This window comes from Rattus norvegicus, chromosome 6, assembly GCF_036323735.1.
Source record: "Rattus norvegicus strain BN/NHsdMcwi chromosome 6, GRCr8, whole genome shotgun sequence".
NCBI lineage: Eukaryota > Metazoa > Chordata > Mammalia > Rodentia > Muridae > Rattus > Rattus norvegicus.
In genome coordinates this window covers 26435528-26454412 of record NC_086024.1, presented here as the reverse complement: position 1 = coordinate 26454412, position 18885 = coordinate 26435528, and the positions used below count along the sequence as shown (strand labels likewise).

The 18885-nt window shown below is 43.9% G+C and overlaps 1 protein-coding gene across 2 annotated transcripts in view; it reads left to right on the top strand.

Annotated features, from left to right (window-relative positions):
- The first annotated feature begins 367 nt into the window (after positions 1–367).
- The window catches only part of Ttc27 (tetratricopeptide repeat domain 27), a 143350-nt gene continuing 124832 nt past the window's right edge, over positions 368–18885 (top strand). The window contains exons 1-5 of one of the 2 annotated variants that reach the window (XM_006239754.5): positions 368–643; positions 1249–1426; positions 5122–5251; positions 9625–9765; positions 13012–13114. In XM_006239754.5, the coding sequence (XP_006239816.1) occupies positions 544–643; positions 1249–1426; positions 5122–5251; positions 9625–9765; positions 13012–13114 (652 nt within the window). In that variant the 5' untranslated portion in view covers positions 368–543. The remainder of the gene's footprint in view (positions 644–1248; positions 1427–5121; positions 5252–9624; positions 9766–13011; positions 13115–18885) is intronic. The other variant, NM_001106706.1, reaches the window with a different exon arrangement.

Sequence of the window (18885 nt, the reverse complement as noted above, 5' to 3'; positions counted from 1 at the left end):
TTCCAGCTTGGGTTTTCTTGCACTTTGAATCATCCAGAGGATAGCCTATGCCGACGAAGTAAGTTCTAGTCTGGGGCTCAAGGGCTCCACTAGAAGCAACTTCTGCAGTCTGCTCCCCGTCTGTTGAGAGAAAAGCCTCGGTGTATTAACCTCCAAGGGCTTAGTTTTGCCTCACGTAGTCGCATATTTTCAAGCAGATTTGCCTCCACTCATCTCTCCTAGAAACAACCCTTGGCCACTGGGATCACTGCACGCGGAGCCACTCAACTCATTCCCACTACCCGGATCCCGCTAGAGTTATGCTCTGCGCATGCTCACAACTGAGTTTCCGATTGGTCGTATAGAAGGAAGCTGCTCCAGCGTGGGTTTGTTTTCCCAGGATTCCCTGCGCTGCTGTCATGTCTGCCTCCATGTACATGGATCCTCACATGGGACTCTAGGCTTGTGTCTTTACTCTACCTGTCCTGACTAGACGCCGGCGACATTGGACCCTCTCACTTTCGCTTTTCTCCTCCCTCGTGGGACACTGTACGGGGTGCAGCGATGCCGGGGGTGATATGGACGCCGGAGCTGGCGCTTCTGAGGGGCTTCTCCACGGAGGCAGAGCGGCTGTTATGGAAACAGGAGGGCATCTGTGGTTCAGGTGAGAGAGCTGTACCTTCGCGGAGTTAGGCTAGTGCCAGAGCTGTGAGGACAAAGGATGCTAGCCCTCGATACATAGGAGGTGTCAGGAGGGAGGAAGTTTCGCTTGATGGTCTGAGATCTGGTAGTCTGGCAAAAGTTTCCGACAGACAGACTTGAGCTGATTTTTAAATTTAGAACTGACGAGTAAAAGAGAGTTTAGCAGGAAGCAAGCAAGCAAGCAAGCAAACAAACCAGTGTTGTAAAAATGTCGAGGCCAACGTGTGCCTGGGGAAATATGAGGGGATCATGAGAGAACCGATGTGTTTGGATTGGCTTCCTGGGGGAGAATATTGAAGGTAGGAAGGAAAGCTTTCCTGTGTCACTTAGAATATTTGTGAATTTCCTGAAGAAGGAATTCCTATCTTCACCATCACCATCACCATCACCATCTGCTGCTCATAGTCTTTCTAGGTATCATATAATTGTAGGAAAGATGATGTTTGTTGGCAGAATTAGAGTGTGCAGCCACTATTCTATCTTTTTGCATATTAAGATATTTATGTAATGGATTATCATTTACACTTAAATTCTCTTGTGTTACTGAACTCACTTTTTATATTACAGATATTGGAGTTTTCTTAGAATTGCTGTTAGAAGGGAGCTATGAGGCCTTGTTCCTGCATTCAACAACACAGAATATTTTAAATTCAACAATGATGGCCGAAGAAAAGATTGACAGCTACCTGGAGAAGCAGATAGTGAATTTCCTGGATTGCTCTACGGATTTGGAAGAAATTGAAAGGTAGAATTTTATTTGAAATTTCTACAGAGAAACACACTGGGTGGGGGCTGGAGATGTGGTTTAGAGGTTAAGAGCATTTACTGCTATTTCAGAGGACCCAAGTTCAATTCTCAGCATCCACTTGGTGGCTCACCACTGTATAACTCTAGTTCTAGGAGATCCAACACCCTCTTCTGACACCAGTGGGCACTAAGTACATGTGTAGTATGTATGTATACACCTAGGCAAAACACTCATATACTTCAAATAAATAAATAAATAAATATTGAATACTTTTGTGGCATCTTGACACTGGAAGGCCCTGGTATCTAGTAGTTGTTGAAATACCTGGACTCACGATGTGCCAAGTAGTCTCCGTAAGGTCTCTCTCTGGTCCAGAAGATCTTCTAGAATGGAAAAGGAGAGTGGTGTAGGATCGAAGTGAGTTTTGTACAAGAATGACATGTCCTTGGTGGTCACTGCTAAATGTCCCAATGCTTATGTCTGATAAGTATTAGCTATCAGCTTGTTTCCTTTGATGTTGCTTGCTGTTGGTTTTTTTTTTTTTTTTTTTTTCCGTTTTGTTTTGAGACAGGGTCTCACTATGTAGCGTTGGCCTACAACTCACTCTAGACCAGGCTGGCCTCAAACGCCCAGAGTTCTATGTCCTCTGTCTCTCACAGGCTGGGACGAGAGGCATCTACTTTAAAATTTCTTAAACGTGTAGCCCGTACCTTGGATCTTGCTGTTTCTAGGTTCCTGAGAGATGCTTGCATTTACGTTTACTGTGTTTTGGGTCGTTATCTCTGGAGATATCAGGGAACTCCATGTGTTTATCATAGATCCCTCAGTTACCATTCTTCCGTTAGGATATCTACACATGAGTCAACTCTCAGCCTTCTGGAGGCCTCTGTCTCATTGTCCTATGTTTGTTAGCTTTCCCCTTCTCAGCTGTCCAAAATTCTTTTTTTTTTTTTTTTTCCTTTTCTTTTTTTTTGGAGCTGGGGACCGAACCCAGGGCCTTGCGCTTGCTGGGCAAGCGCCCTACCACTGAGCTAAATCCCCAACCCTCCAAAATTCTTAACCATTTAGAGTGCATACAGTTTCATTCTATCCTGATGTTTGCAGACTCGTTTCATATAGTCCTTCGACGAATTAAACCAAGTACCTGCTGAGGTTGGGTTGTAAAAATAAATAAAGATGTAACTCATAGTCGTAAGTAGTTTGGCGATGATGTTACTGTTTATTTGCAAGCTAATACAATTCTGTCTCAGTTTTTCTAATTTTTGCTAGTGTCATTCTTGGTTTTGTTGTTGTTTGTGACTGTGTCTTGCTGTATTACTCATTTGGCCGGAAGCTTGCAGTAAAAAACTTCAGGCTGGCTTCTAATGCATAATCTTTTTGTTGTAGCTTCCCAAATTTGGGAAGTATAGGTATACACCACCATGGCCAGCTTATTTCTTCTTCTTCTTTTTTTCTTTCTTCTTTTGTTACTGGAGTTGAGCCTCCAGCTTCTCACTTACTAGACACACATTCTAGCACTGAGCTGTATCCCTGGCCCTTTTTTATGCTTTTTATTTTGAGGCAGGGTCTTACTAAGTTGTCCAGGGTGGCTTTGAACTTGTGATCCTCTTGCCTCAGCCTCCAGTGGGGATTGCAGGCTTCAGCGTCAGGCCTGGCTTTCTTCTTGGTCCCTGTTGGTTGGCTGCTGTGTTTGTACTGTGTGAAGTTAGCCTTGTGGTGCCCATTCTCACCCCCCTCTTCCTTTCCTTCCTTTGCACACAAATGCATTAACTCATAGGTGGGCCAGAGTTGTAGTTTGAGAAGAGGCCCTTCGTTTGCCCTGTTCTAGGGTGCACTTTCCAAGAGAATATTTGGATGCTGGGGATACTCTGTGTCTCTTGTGGTCAGTATAGTAGCCACTATTCATACTTGGCTATTGAGCACTTGAAATACGGAATCTGTGAGTAGAGAGAGACCACATTGTACGTTGAAGTTATATTAGATTCACATTTATGTTAACTTGAGATTGATTTACTTTTACTTTATTTATATGGGTATTTTGCCTGTGCAATGTCTGTGGAAGTCAGAAGAGAGCAGTGATCCTCTGGAAATGGAGTTATAGACAGTTGTTAGCAGCCAGATGGGTGCTGGAAATAAACTCAGATCCTTGGGAAAGGCAGTTAGTGCTTTTAACTGCCGAGCCATCTCTATAGCTCTGGACGAAATTCAATTTAAACGCCACATGTGGCTAATGGATTTATTGGCTATTGAAGATATAAATTGTAAAACATTAGGATAGTCTCAGCTATTACTTGATTTTTTTTCCCTCAGTTAAACTGAAATTCAGTAGTATGCACGAGGGCACATGGTGATGGTGGTCAGTAGTTGTTTATTTCCTGTGCTGGTTGGTTTCAGTCACCTTGACACACTTGATGTAACCGAGAACAGGGAATCTTTTTTTTTTTTTTTTTTTAAGATTTCTTTACTTATTTATATGAGTACACTGTAGCTATCTTCAGACACACCAGAAGAAGGCATCAGATCTCATTACAGATGGTTGTGAGCCACCATGTGGTTGCTGGGAATTGAACTCAGGACCTCTGGAAGAGCAGTCAGTGCTCTTAACCACTGTGCATTGCTCCAGCCCAAGACAGGGAATCTTAGTTGAGAAAACACCTCAGTAAGATTGGTGTAAGCAAGTCTATAGGGCATTTCCTTGATTAATGATTGCTATGGGAGGCCCCAGCTCACCGTGGGCAGTCTCATCCATGGGTGAATAGTTTTTTTTTTTTTTTAAGATTTATTCATTTATTATATGTACACTGTAGCTGTCTTCAGACACACCAGAAGAGGGTATCGGATCTCTTTGCAGATGGTTGCGAGCCACCATGTGGTTGCTGGGAATTTAACTCAGGACCACTGGGGGGGTGGGGATTTAGCTCAGTGGTAGGCCCTGGGTTCCGAAACAAAACAAAACAAAACAAAACAAAACAAAACAAAACAAAAGAAAACAAAACTCAGGACCACTGGAAGAGCAGTCGGCACTCTTAAACACTGAGCCATCTCTCCAGCCCAGGTGGATAGTTCTCAGTAGCATTAGAAAGGCTGAGGAAAGCCATGGAGAACAAGCAAATAAGCAGCCTTCCTCCATGGTCTCTGCTTTAGTTTTTTTTTTTTTTTTTTTTAAGATTTATTCATTTATTATATATAAGTATACTGTCACTGTCTTCAGATATATCAGAAGAGGGCATCAGATCTCTTTACAGATGTGGTTGCTGGGAATTGAACTCAGGACCTCTGGAAGAGCAGTCAGTGCTTTTTTTTTTTTTTTTTTTTTGGTTCTTTTTTTTCGGAGCTGGGGACCGAACCCGGGGCCTTGCGCTTCCTAGGTAAGCGCTCTACCACTGAGCTAAATCCCCAGCCCTCATTCAGTGCTCTTAACCACTGTGCATTGCTCCAGCCCAAGACAGGGAATCTTAACCGCTGAGCCATTTCTCCAGCCCCTCTGCTTTAGTTTTTACCTTCAGCTCTTTGTCTTGATTTTTTTCACTGATAGAGTATGACCTGAAGGTTGTAAGCTGAAATAAATAAACCCTTGCCTATCCAACTTGCTCTTGGTGGTTTTTTTGTTTTTGTTTTTGTTTTTTGTTTTTTGTTTTTTGTTTTTTTTTAAGTCAAACCTTAACTAAGACATTTACCATTCTTGTTTGTAGACAGCAGCTGGTATTCCTACTTGGTGTGAGCAGCTTGCAGCTTTTTGTTCAGAGTAACTGGACTGGACCTCTTGTCGACTTGCACCCTCAGGATTTCTTGCCGTCTGTTCTGCTTGAGAAGTTCAGTGAGGTATGCTTCTTGGAGATGGTATATGTAGAGTCAAGTGTTCTAAGTAGGAGAGTTAACAGCTAGGCAGTGGTGGCCCCACCTTTTTAATCCCAGTACTGGGGAGGCAGAGGCAGATGGAGCTCTGAATTGGAGGCTAGTCTAGTCTACAGAGTGAGTTCCAGGATGGCCAGGGCCATGCGGAGAAATCCTGTCTTGAAAAAAAACAAGACAAAACAAAAACCAACAACAGAAAAATTGGAGTTACTGGTAGGTAGAAAAGAGGTGACTTTGTGGTTTGCCCAAACTATTACTAAGAATGCTTGTTCATTGATCTCCTGACCTCCACACATACATGTCAACTCACATGAATATACATGCACACATCATAGCACATGTTTATCACATGCATGTACATTTGCATGCATACACACAAAGAATATGTCTCCTTTGCACTCAGCACCTCATTGATAGAGTAGACACGATCATCGTCACAGAGCAGAGCCTCTGGCTTTCCCTAGGTCTTGATTTCTATCTTGATTCAGAGGTTATGGGCCCGAGGCTGGCGAGGTCCCTTCCCCTCTCTTCTGGTGGGTTTGCAGCCTCCTCTGTTTGAGTTTTTCAAATAGCAGTGTCCTTTTCTGTTTCAGTGGCACTGGGATTTGACCTCATGGCTCAGCAGGTTAGGTAAATACTCTGCCACTGAGTTAAACTCCCACTTCTGATCCCACCCTTGTGCTCTGATCTCAGAAAGCCTGGGAGTACTGCATTAGAAGGCCCTATGTCATCCTGAAAGCATCTTCTGACTCCCTCCTTTGGACCCAACCCCGGAATTGCTGTCAAGGGCAATGTTATGATGGCTGTTTTGTCTGACTTTTGTTACTCTATTAAACTGCTTGCTTGTTATTTGTGTCTAGGGATTTTAGATAGAAGACAGTGATCTGAAATTTGTGCTAGAACAGAACATATTTCTCATCTCCCTCCCTCACGGTGAGTGGGGTGAAGATTCTTCCTCATAAAGGCATGTGTGACATCTTCCTGCACTTCACCAGAGTGACTTGGACCTTAGGAAATATGCATGGGTAAGCCAGGAGCTCCAGCCTAATGTGAGGAGCACAGGCTAGCCACCTGAGTCCCAGTCTGATGTGAGGAGCACAGGCTAGCCACCTGAGTCCCAGTCTGATGTGAGGAGCACAGGTTAGCCACCTGAGTCCCAGTCTGATGTGAGGAGCACAGGTTAGCCACCTGAGTCCCAGTCTGATGTGAGGAGCACAGGTTAGCCACCTGAGTCCCAGTCTGATGTGAGGAGCACAGGCTAGCCACCTGAGTCCCAGTCTGATGTGAGGAGCACAGGTTAGCCACCTGAGTCCCAGTCTGATGTGAGGAGCACAGGTTAGCCACCTGAGTCCCAGTCTGATGTGAGGAGCACAGGTTAGCCACCTGAGTCCCAGTCTGATGTGAGGAGCACAGGTTAGCCACCTGAGTCCCAGTCTGATGTGAGGAGCACAGGCTAGCCACCTGAGTCCCAGTCTGATGTGAGGAGCACAGGTTAGCCACCTGAGTCCCAGTCTGATGTGAGGAGCACAGGCTAGCCACCTGAGTCCCAGTCTGATGTGAGGAGCACAGGTTAGCCACCTGAGTCCCAGTCTGATGTGAGGAGCACAGGTTAGCCACCTGAGTCCCAGTCTGATGTGAGGAGCACAGGTTAGCCACCTGAGTCCCAGTCTGATGTGAGGAGCACAGGTTAGCCACCTGAGTCCCAGTCTGATGTGAGGAGCACAGGCTAGCCACCTGAGTCCCAGTCTGATGTGAGGAGCACAGGTTAGCCACCTGAGTCCCAGTCTGATGTGAGGAGCACAGGTTAGCCACCTGAGTCCCAGTCTGATGTGAGGAGCACAGGTTAGCCACCTGAGTCCCAGTCTGATGTGAGGAGCACAGGTTAGCCACCTGAGTCCCAGTCTGATGTGAGGAGCACAGGCTAGCTACCTGAGTCCCAGTGTGGTTTGAGGAGCACAGGTTAGGCATTTATTTCTTGAGTTGTTCTTTAGTTTTTCCCCCCCTGGGTTTTGCTGTGTTGCTGTAGCTGGTGTTAATCCTGAATTCCTGGGCTTATGCCACCTCCCTGCCTCAGGCTCCTAGAGAGCTGGGATTACTTGCGTACACCGTCATGCCTGTTTTGACTTTTATGGATCTGTTTCCTCACTTTCTAAAAAATATATTTTTACTTATGTTGTGTGTGCGCGTGTGTGTTTGCGTGTATGTGCATGCCTGTGTTATCAAGACATTGAATTATCTTCCTTTATTATTTCTTCCTTACAATTTTTTATTCTCCTTTCTAAGAATTTGTTTTTATTTTTGTGTAGGAGTGTTTTGCCTGCATGTACGTGTGTGTATCATATGCATGCTATCTGAGGAGGTCAGGAGAGGTTGCTGAATTCCTTGAAACTGCAGTGACAGATGGCTGTGAGACGTGATCTGTGTGGTGGGAGCCAAGCCCAGGTCCTGTGCAGGAACAGCAAGTGCTTTTAACTGCTGGGCTATCTCTGCAGCCGTTTTCACCTGTTTTTTTTTTTTTTTTTTTTTTTTTTTTCGGACCTGGGGACCGAACCCAGGGCCTTGCGGTTGCTAGGCAAGTGCTCTACCACTGAGCTAAATCCCCAACCCCTTCACCTGGTTTTTGAGTCACTCTTTCTCTGGAGCTCATTGGTTTGACTAAAATGACTGAACAGGAAGTTACAGATGTCCTCCTGTCTCAGGGTCCTTAGCACTGGGCATTTGGCTGCTTTCCCCTGCCTTAGGTGTTTTCTTTTTTGCTTTAGGTGGGTGCTGGGGATCTGAGGTTATATCCTTATATTGTGTAGAAAGCACTTTACCAACTGGGCCCTCTCCTCAGCCCTGAGCATTCCCCTTGGGGGTGGGGTGGGCTTCCGTTCATTGTAGTTTTTGGTCTGCTCACTGATGTGTAATTTTCATTGATGGAAATTAGGGAGTAGGGATGGGCTACATAATAACCTTTGCCATGGAGTGAATCCTAAGTGAAATGTAATTATATACTATATATCAAATGCTGTTCATGTAGGGTTACTTCTTGGTTTGAGACTGGCTCTCACTGTGTAGTCCTGGCCATCCTGGAACTCATTCTGTAGATCAGACTGGCCTCATGGTCACAGGGCTCTGCCTGCTTCTGCCTCCTGAGTGCTGGGATTGAGTGGATGTGCCAGTGTACCCGGTGTAGACTTACTTCTTACTGAAGTGGAATTCTGTAGAAGTGTAAAGTGATAGTGCTCATTCATTCTAGCATTTTCTCCGGTTCCCCTCCCCTTCCCTTCCCTTCCCTTCCCTTCCCTTCCCTTCCCTTCCCTTCCCTTCCCTTCCCTTTCTTTCCCCTTCCTTCCTTTCTTTTTTTTGACACAGGGTTTTACTTTGTTGTTTAAGTTGCCATCAACCTTTGACCCTAAGATCTAGCCATGACTTCTTTTTTTGACAAGTGTAGACGAGGCCCTGGACCTAAGCACATACATTCACCTGTTTATTGCTTGGAGGCCATGGGACCTGGGAGAGTGGAGCCAGTGAATGGGGTGGACTGTTGTGCAGTAGCCTGCTTTATTTTGTGCATCAGACAGTTTATACTCTGGGGTTAAGAAGAGTCACATAGAGGCTGGAGAGGTGGCTCAGCAGTTAAGAGCACTGGCTGCTCTCCCAGAGGACTTGGGTTCAGTTCCCAGAATCCACATGACCCCTCACAACTGCCTGTAAGTCCAGCTCCAGGGGTTTCACACCCTCACATAGATGTATGCAAGCAAAATACCAATGCACGCAAAATAAAAATAAATAAGTAAGTAAATAAATAAAGAGTCACATAAGTAATGTGTGCTGTCACTGGGGCAAACTGCATATGGCTGGCAGGCCTCATGTGGCAAAAGCATATTTTTCTGTGGAGGCGTGTAAACATCAGTAGCCAGTTGTAATGAGTAATCTGAAATAATCTGAAGTGAAGTCTGCTCTGCCTGGGAAGGGCCCCTCACATGACTTCCATTCTTGCCCTGTCTTGTGACATCCACCTATTTAAACTTCTAGACTCAAGCAGCCTTCTTGCCTCAGCCTCTGGAGTATTTAGAATTATTGATGCGCCCCATCTACTCAGTCAATTCTTTTTTTTTTTTTTTTAATGTTTTGGTTGAGTTTCTGTTTCTCATTTGTGTGGCTGACTGACAGGGCAGGATGTGTTTGTAAGTCTCTAGTGACATTTGTAAGGCTGTGATGATGTATAGTGTTTCTTCCTATGTAATTAATGAATGGTCTCATTTTAAGCCTGAATTAATTGAAATATCTGTATTTATTATGTCGTATAACTGAGTAGTTTCTTAAGTTGGACAAGCCTTACACATCTTTTTCAGGTCAGAGGACTGGACGCTAGTATTATGGCCCTCCTCATTCTAGATGGTGAATCAGTCTACAGCCTCACTTCAAAGCCCATACTGCTGCTAATAGCACGCATTATCCTGGTGAACATCAGACATAAATTAACAGCTCTCCAGGTAAGGCAAGGGAAGGGTCTGTGGGCGTTCCACACAGGTCCCCTTGTGCCTGTGAACATCAGACTGATGCTGCCTGGGTCTCAGTATATTTTGTTTTCTGTATCTTTATTTTAAAAGTCTTCCTGAAAATAAGAAAAAATATCGTGAGATTAATCTGTATAAGATGAGATTGTACCGAGATCCTTCTTTACTAGGAGAAAGAGAGAGCGAGAGTGTGCGCATGTATGTGAGTGTGAGTGTCCATTTGTTGGGTCTTAACTAAAGCTTCAAAAGCACCATTTGTGCTCTGTTAGAAATTTGAGCTAATGACACTCAATGTCAGTGAGAATGGAAGGAATCTGAAGTCATGGCTCCTGGTTCTTTGTGCTGGATGTAGTAGAGCCTTTGTTGAGTGTCTTCTGTGTGCTTTCTTCAGGTCTCATACACAGCAGTGAGGACAATCAGGCAGTCACACAGGAGGTTCATAGGCTCTTGCAGAGTTCTATGGAGAGGTTGCCAGCTGTGGAGTGTGTGGTCCTCATGGTGAATGCTTGGCTTTACTGTGGGTCGGCCAGTGCAGTTCCAGTATGAGTTCCAATAAAGCTTTGTGGCTGGGCATGGCATACGCCTTCTTAGCACTCAGGAGACAAAGGCAGGTGCATCTCTGGGTTTGAGGCCAGCCTGGTCTACAGAGTGAGTTCAGGACAGCTAAAACCATACAGAGATACCTTGTCTTCAAAAACTGAAGACCAACTAAAAATTACTTTTTTAAAATGAATATGGGTATTTTGTCTATTTATGTCGGTACCACGTGTATGACTATTGTGCTGGATCCCTGAGATTGGAGTACACAGGTAGGGGCAGAAAAGTTGGGATAGTCAGTCTCTGCTGGGAAGCTGCAGCACTTTAGAAGCTGTGTATTTGTTATGTGCAGCTGAGCAAGGAGTCAGGGTTATTGAACACAGCTGAACAAGGAGGTAGGCTTAGCTGATGTCAGTAGGAGCAGTCTCTGAAGGGGAGCAGTCTTCAGGCTCTAAGCCCGGCTGTGGAAGCCTGGCTGTGGAAACGCAGGAGAAAGCCACCGTGGATGTTTTTTGTACGCAGTGTCAGCAACTCCACCTGGACCTGGGAAGGCTTTGTCATTTCTCTGAGCCTCATATGGAGACGGCCTTGCCATTGTCCATTAGCTCTAAGGCACTAGAGTCCCTGACGTGGCCGTGTCCATGTCAGACAATACACATTCACTCAGGATTTCACATGCTCCATGTTAGTGTGCTTCACATGCATGTGTGGTACCTGCAGAGCCCGGCCAGAAGGTTCTTAGACACCATGTGGTGCTGGGAGTCCAACCCAGGCCCTTTGGAAGAGCCGCTAGTTCTCTTAATTTTGGAGCTCGCTCTCCAAACCCCTCCCCTTTAGTGGGATGATGATTTACAGTAGCCTCTCTTTTTATAAGTTTACTTTGTTTTTAATTACGTGTATGTGTGACTCTGTGTGGGGTGTGCAGGTGAGTGCACAGGCTGCAGGAGGCCAGAGGCCTTGAGTCCCTTTGGATTTGGGATTTATCTGAGGCTGTAAGTCGCCTGATATGGGTATGGGGACCAAGCTTGAGTGCTCTGTGAGAGCAGCAAACACTCCTAAGCGATTCACGATCCCTTCAGCCTCTTTGTGATTCTCTCAGTGATGCTATAATACTGTTTCTCTCCTAAATGGTAAAGAGTTACCTGAGAAGTACCTCGCCTGGAGCGAGTTAGGCAAGGGCTCCTCTGTTCCTCCAGCCCTCTCACTAAGTTGTCCAGCAGGCCCGGAACTCACTGTGTAGCCCAGGCTGGCCTTGAATTTTGATCCTTCTGTTTCAGCCTCCCAAGAGTTCAGATCTGTTATACTAGGTTTATATGAAAGACACTCCTTAATCAGATGAGATATTAAGTTCAAGTAAAAAAATGTTTTGATAACTAAATCTTGCTACTAAAGTAGGAAAATTAGTTTCTTACCAAGTCATGTAACATAATTCAGGGTAACAGGTGTTTTTTTTTTTTTTTTTTTTTTGAGGTGGGATCCATGACTGATTAATTTAGATGTCCCAGAATATACTCATTCTTAGTATTTTAGTAACCCCTTTAAAATATGTATTATGACTTGTACCTATATAATATAGGCATGAGTACATACAGAAGAACATAGAGATTACTAACCTTTGTTATGACCTTTTCTAGAGAAAGGTGAGGATGGGGCAGTAGACAGAGACTGTGTTAGATGGGGTATGCACAGTGCCTTTGTAAGTGTGTGTGTGTCTGTGTTAGCGTTTGGTGTCTTCCTTCATTGTTTTCCATTTAATTTTGTTTTCTGTTTTGGCTTTTGAGACAGGGTCTGTCTATGTAGCCCTATATGTCTTGGAATTCATTACATAGAGCAGGCTGGACTTAAACTCAGAGACCCACCTGCCTTCTTAAATGTGCCTGGCTTTTCCATTTAATTTTTGAGACACAGTCTCACTGAGTCTGGCTTAGTGATTTGATTAGGTTGGCTAGTAAGATCCAGGCATCCATTTGTCCCACCCACCACCCCCAGTAATGAGGGTGCAGATGCGAATCAGTTATACTGTTAGGGCTTCTTATTCTGTCGTCGTCTTCATTGTCTTCTTCTTTGCCTTCCTCCCCTCCTCCTCCCCTCCTCCTCGTCTCCTTTCTATCTCTCTGATTCTCTCTTTCCTGTGAGTGTATGTGTGTGTGTGTGTGTGTGTGTGTGTGAGAGAGAGAGAGAGAGAGTGTGTGTGTGTGTGTGTGTGTGTGTGTGTTTGTGTGTGTGATGATGAGTTGACCCTGAGGGTCCTCATGTCCGTGCAGCAACTGCTCTTACCTGTCGTGCCGTCTCCTGGCCCTTGTTGTCTTAAGGAAGAGGTATTGGTCAAGCACAAACAAATAGGAGTGAATAAAGAAAATGCTGCCTGTGCTCCGTGGGTACCCTGTGTTGTTGGTGCTTGGGTTGTGAGGGCAATGGAGTGCCAAGGCAGAGAAGGATGCTTGTCATAGTCATTTTAAGGGTGATAGTCATTTTAAGGGTGATGATAAGTCTGCAGTACCTCAGAAAGCCTATGGCTAATGAGGACATGCTGCAGGTTTTGATACTGTTGATAACATCATGGATGATCAAGCTTATCAAGGGATACGTTTCTTGAGTGTAAAAATATTCCAAAAATTAGTCTCAGTTACTGTAAAGTTTTCCCCAGGTATTCCTTATTTCCGCTTATGTAGTGCTTTGTTCTAGAGCTTGCCGTGGTGGACTTTGAGATATGTGAATATTCACCAACAGTTGCTGGAGGAGCGGTCACCACAGCTTTTTGCTCTTGCTGAAAACTGTATTGATCAAGGTATGTAGCAGATTCCAAAGTTCCTTGCTCACTTCTCATTGTATGTGTGCAGACACGTGTGTGCGTGTGACGTGTTCATGGAGGTCAGAGGACAGCTTTGCAGTTGACACTCCTATCTCACCTTTGTGGCATCTGGGAGTCAACCTCAGGCTGCCCGGCTCCCACAGTGAGCATCCCTACCTGCTCGTGTGTTTTTGAGACAGGCTTTGCTGTGTAGACCTGGCTGGCCTAGAGTTCACTGTTTTTTTTTCTAGGTTGGCCTCAAACTCATAATCCTCCTGCTTCAGTCGGCATTATAGGTGCCGGCTGCCCTGTCCATGTAGAAGATGTTTGTTTGATATGCAGGTATCCCATTTTAATTCCTGTCTGAGGGTTTTCACTTGACTATATCTTTTGACTAATAATTATGGCTTCCTGTTTCAACTTGTTTCTTTTTCTTCTGGATGGGTTCCGCCATGAATTACCAGGTGCTGAGTCCTAAATCTCTTCTTCTTGTTTTCTGTGTGTTGAAGGCCAAGGCCAGGGTCTCACAGGTGTAGGTGGGCGCTTTGCTCATAGCAACATCTCTTGCTCACCTTTTTTGGCATTTTGAGTTCTAAAAAACATAGCGCCAGGCATGGTGGTACACACCTTTAATTCCAGCACTCGATACACAAAGGCAGGGAGAGCCCTGTGAGCAGCTTGTTAAAAGCAGCTTGTTCTGCATAGTGTTTTATATAGTCAGACCCTGTCTCCCCTCCCACCTCTTCCCTGAGACAGGGTTTCTCTGTGTAGCCCTGGCTGGCCTGGAACTCACTCTGTAGGCCAGGCTGCCTTGAACTCACAGAGCTCCTTCTGCCTCTCCTTCTAAGTGCCGAGATCAAAGGTGTGCACCACCATTCCCCTGATTATGACCTTGTCCTTAAAAAACAAAAAGGATGATCAGTTTTGTCTTTATTACCTGCTCAGACAGTAGTATTCTAGGTAGATCATTATCGTCCATCTATCTGTCCGTCTGCCCCGTCCATCCATCCGTCTATAGAAAGGGTCTCACTACATAGACCAGGCTGGTCTCAGACTAGAGATCTGCCCTCTTCTGCCTTCTGAGTAATGGAATTAAAGTACTGGAATTAAATGGCATGTGTGCCACCATGCCCAGGTAGGCTACTATTATTTTCATCACAAATTACATAAAGCTATTTTAATATTTTCTTCCTTTTTTTTAGTATAAGAAATTTTATTGGAAACAAATATAAACTTCATTTATTATCATTTTTTTTTTTTTCCGGAGCTGGGGACCGAACCCAGGGCCTTGTGCTTGCTAGGCAAGCGCTCTACCACTGAGCTAAATCCCCAACCCCATTTATTATCATTTTTAAAAGGCTTAACTAGAGCTGGAGTAAACTGAGATAAATTATACCTGGATTAGGAAATTACTCTTTTTCCTTTGAAGAATCAGAGGAAAGCTTAATTTTAAAGACATTTGATAGAACATGTTTTACTGAGGATGGCAGTGGAAGGCACTTTTACATCTGTCTTATTGTTTTAGTAGTTTATAACATTAAACAGAAAATGTCCTAAAGCATGAAAGAGAGGCAGATTTCCCAGAGTCACAAAGCAGACACATTTGCCAGGGCTCCCTGCTGCTCTTGCTGCCAACCCCTCACATTCCCTAGGGAAGCCTGCGAGGAGAGGACGTTGGGCACCTGTCACTTGCTTTCATGCTCCCTTTGCTTGTAGAATGGCTTTTCTTACAAACATTGCCAAATATGGCTGGAGAGATGCCCAGTGCTCTTCCAGAGGGTCTGAACTCAGTTTCCAGGACCCGGTGACAGCTCCCAGGAGAGCCAGTAGTCTCTTCTGGACTCTACAGACATCTACTTTGATGTGCGTAGAATCACACACATGTATGTGTAATTAAGATGAAAAATAAAATCATAAAAAAATTACCAAACCAAGTCTCTAGGTGTGAAGGAGTATTTGAATATACATGTACTTGAGGTTGGTAATGAATTTCTGATTTACAAAGCTAGGATTTGATTTTGGCTGTGCCTGGTTCCAAGGCCCATATCTTTCATATTCTGAGTATAGTGTGGATGTGACTGTGTGTGCAGATGTGTAGGGAGTCAAGGGAATGGTGGTTCCCATAGCTCTGGTGGAGGCGCAGGGATCTGTCTGTAAATGAGGCAGCAAACAGTGACGGCAGGAATCTGGATTTGTTTTTGGAGTCTGTTACCTTCAAGGGTTTATCTGTATATTAAGAAGTAGGCTAGCATAGAGTGGGAAGGATTGTAGTATACATAGTAATTTCACTCAGCTAGGTGATTGGCTAAAACTAACTTCCCAACTTTTGTTTTAGTTCGGACAGCAATCTGTAAGCATTTGCTAATGTAGATAAAATGGACATATATACACGATTTAAAAGGAAAGCAAAGAATTACATCCAGTCAGTATAAAAATCGGCTTATTTGTATGTTTGTACCAGGTCTTTGTTTTTTGAGGATTTTAGGTAGTGACAGCATGTGGGATAACTGAGAATAAAACCACACGAGGTTAATTAAGTGTTGTGTGTATCAACAGTTATTCTGCCCTGAAGCCTGTACCTGACTTGAGATAGCTGATTAATATGGTGGTGTGGACCTGCTGGACCAGCGATTGAAACAAGATAATCTCTTGAGCCCAAGATTTCTATCCTAACTAGGACAACATAGTGAGCTATTGCCTTAAAGTAACAAACCAAAACCAATTCATTTGCTTTTCTGTACAATAATACATATCAAATGTATCCAATTTATTTTTAAAGTTTTTTTTTTGTTTTACTTTTTATGTGTGGGAATTTTGCCTACATGTACGTACCTGACCCACATGTGTAAGGTGTACGTCACCTGACCCACATGTGTAAGGTGTCCTCACAGGCCAGAAGAGGGCATCGTATGCCCTAGAACTAGAGTTAGATGGTACTGAGCTACCATAGGGGAACTGGGAATTGAAAATAGGTCCTTTGGAAGCAGCCAGTGTTCCTAACCCTGACGATATATTTTTTTTTCTTTTCTTTTTTTTAAATCCCCAACCCCCTGACGATATTTTTTTAAGTAACAAAATTGAACAAGTTACCTTTTTTTTCAGTACTTGGCTTGCATGGTTCTACTTAGAGCAGTGCCTAGAGAAGAGTAGTGAGTAGTGCCTCTGAGTGATATGGACCCACAGCAGCAGACACCTGTGTATTCAGTTAGCAGACCTGGGGGAGAAGTCATGGTGTTGGTCTGGGAATAAGTGCCTTCTGCCTCCATAAAGGTTCGTCTGAGTTAGTGGAATCACTGTAGAAGTTTGGGGACAGCAGATCCCACATTGGTACTGTGTGTGTGGCCTTCAGTCTCCTCACTGGTGCTGCTTAGGTATGAGATTCCCTTCAGAGTGGAGGAAGGGGTGGGGCTCGGAGGAATGAGGACACAGTACCTGTTTAGTAGGCAGTGTGTTGTCCTCCGTTTTTGTATGTGAGAACTATGTAAACTTGGTCTTTCCTGGTTGATGCCATCACATGTTTTTGAAATGAAGTGAGGTTACTCTGTAGTCTTGTAGTTCATGAAGCAGGACAAAGTTTTGAAAGCCAGGGAGGATGCATTGACTGTCATTGATGGTGATAGGGAGCAAAGGTGATTTTCCTGGAGGACCAGGAAGGCATTTGGAAGTGAGTGCTAGGAGAACCCAGTCCACTATTGAATTTTATAAAACGACAGTTGCATTATTCTCCAAAGGCTGTTACACAATTTTGTATACTTCACTATGCTTTTGTGGAAAATTGCTTATTGAAAAGGAAGGCCAGGTGTTGCATTAGTTTTTTTTAAAAAGCAAACCTAATTTGATGTAATTTTGATAAAGTTACATTTATTCCTCTTCCATAACGTTCCATATTAATGCACCTGTATTTATTGCTACAGCTGTAATGTATCTTAGAGACTAATCTTTGTAAGGGATGGCCTCATTATTAAGGAAAAAACTCTAAAAATTAAAAAAACCCTATGAACCTGAATATTTTTTTTTCTAGAAGTTACATTTCTAGAAGTTAAAATTCAGTTCAAAAGCAGGAATGGTTAACTGAGATAGTTGAAAATCCATCTGCAAGTAACTCACACCCCCAGTGGCCTATGGTGTTTCTGCAGTGGATTCGAGCAGGGCTCTGCCCTGCAACCGAGAATTTTTATGTTGTTTTTCTAGGGTAATCAACATTTTTCACTTTATCTGGTCACAAATTGGTGACTTACACATTTTGGCTATGTCTGAAGTGCTCTGTAATATTTCATCAATAATTTTATTTAAAAATATTTTGTTCTGGAGGATATTATATTTGAAATATTGCTCTTGAAGGGTCACCAGCAATTGTTAGGAATTTTGCAGCTTGTGAGACATGGGAGAGGGTATTATGAAGAGCTGAGGGCTTCTTACCCATGTCCAGGCATGTTACTTCAGTGACTAGACAGAGCCTATCAGCACATCAGCACCAGCTCATGGCATATCACATTAATGGGAGGAATAGGTCGGAATCATGAAACACGTTCCTCAGCACAGCACGAGGCATTCTTTGGGATGTTGGACTCGATGGAACCACAGTTCTGCAGTTTGCTGTTGGATCAGATACTGAAAATTCATTGCATTGAACGCGTGAGGTGGAACATTGCAATTTGAACTCCTGACGACACTGTCTAAGAAGAAACATGTGAAAATATTTTGTGAGTTTTGTAGTGTCTTCTCCCCACAGCTGTGTGACCCTGGGGTTAGGCTGTTCTCACAGCCAAAGACTGATGTATTCAGTGATAACATTTTTTTTTTGATATTTTGGAATGAGTGTTATTAAATATACCATTTAAGACAACATTAAAAAAATCTCTTGGGAAGAGATCTTGCATTTAGCTTGTGTTTTAAATGTATGGGTTGACGTTTTGTCTAGAAGGTCATGAGTATGAATTGTAACAGAGAACTTACATAGTACTAATAATAAGTATACGTCTATTGGATCATTGTGCTCCTCTTTTATTTAAGCCTACCAGAGTCTACCAGAGCTGAAATCCTTTTTGTAGTTGACTCAGCTGTTGACTAGCTTGAATCCTGTTAGTTCTTCCCCAAGGGTTCCATGCCTGTCTCCCTTTTCATCCCTGCACCAATATCCTTGTCCGAAATCTTTGATTTGGAAAGGCCCTGTAGAAATCATCCTGTGTAGCTGACTCCTCTGACAGAGTCAAGCTGACTGAGATAAACCTGTGCACACTCACTCTGCAGGAACAGAAGAGAAAACACTGCCCCACAGGGACAACAGAATGATGGCCTGGGCTTCCCAGCTTCAAAGCCGCCTTCAAGTGCCTTTATCCCGAGCCACCTCAGCTGGTTTGGATACATCTCGAGTGTTCTTTCCTGTGTACTGTTTGTAAATCTGCATCTCGGTGTAGAGCAGAGCGCATCTGCAGACTTTTCTTTGTGTTTCTCATGCTTTATCTTGTGAGACTTGATTTCTTGTGGGAAGGTGCCTGCCCTTGGGAATAATCAGTTCTCTCTCTGCTCCTCACCCTTGGAAGCTCTCTACATTGTCAGTAGCTTAACTAACATTACACAGTTTTCCCTTTGAATGGTTTTAGGACCTTGCAACTTTTGCTTTGAATCAGAAGTTCTAGATAGTTCCATGCCTGAGCTCTCATTGAAAGCTGTAGCTTAAAGGGGCCACCTTCCCACTCTCCAGGCCTGAGAGGTGTGCTCTTTTTGGAAGTTCAGGCCTGTAGTTGGGGATTGTGGTCAGTCCTCCA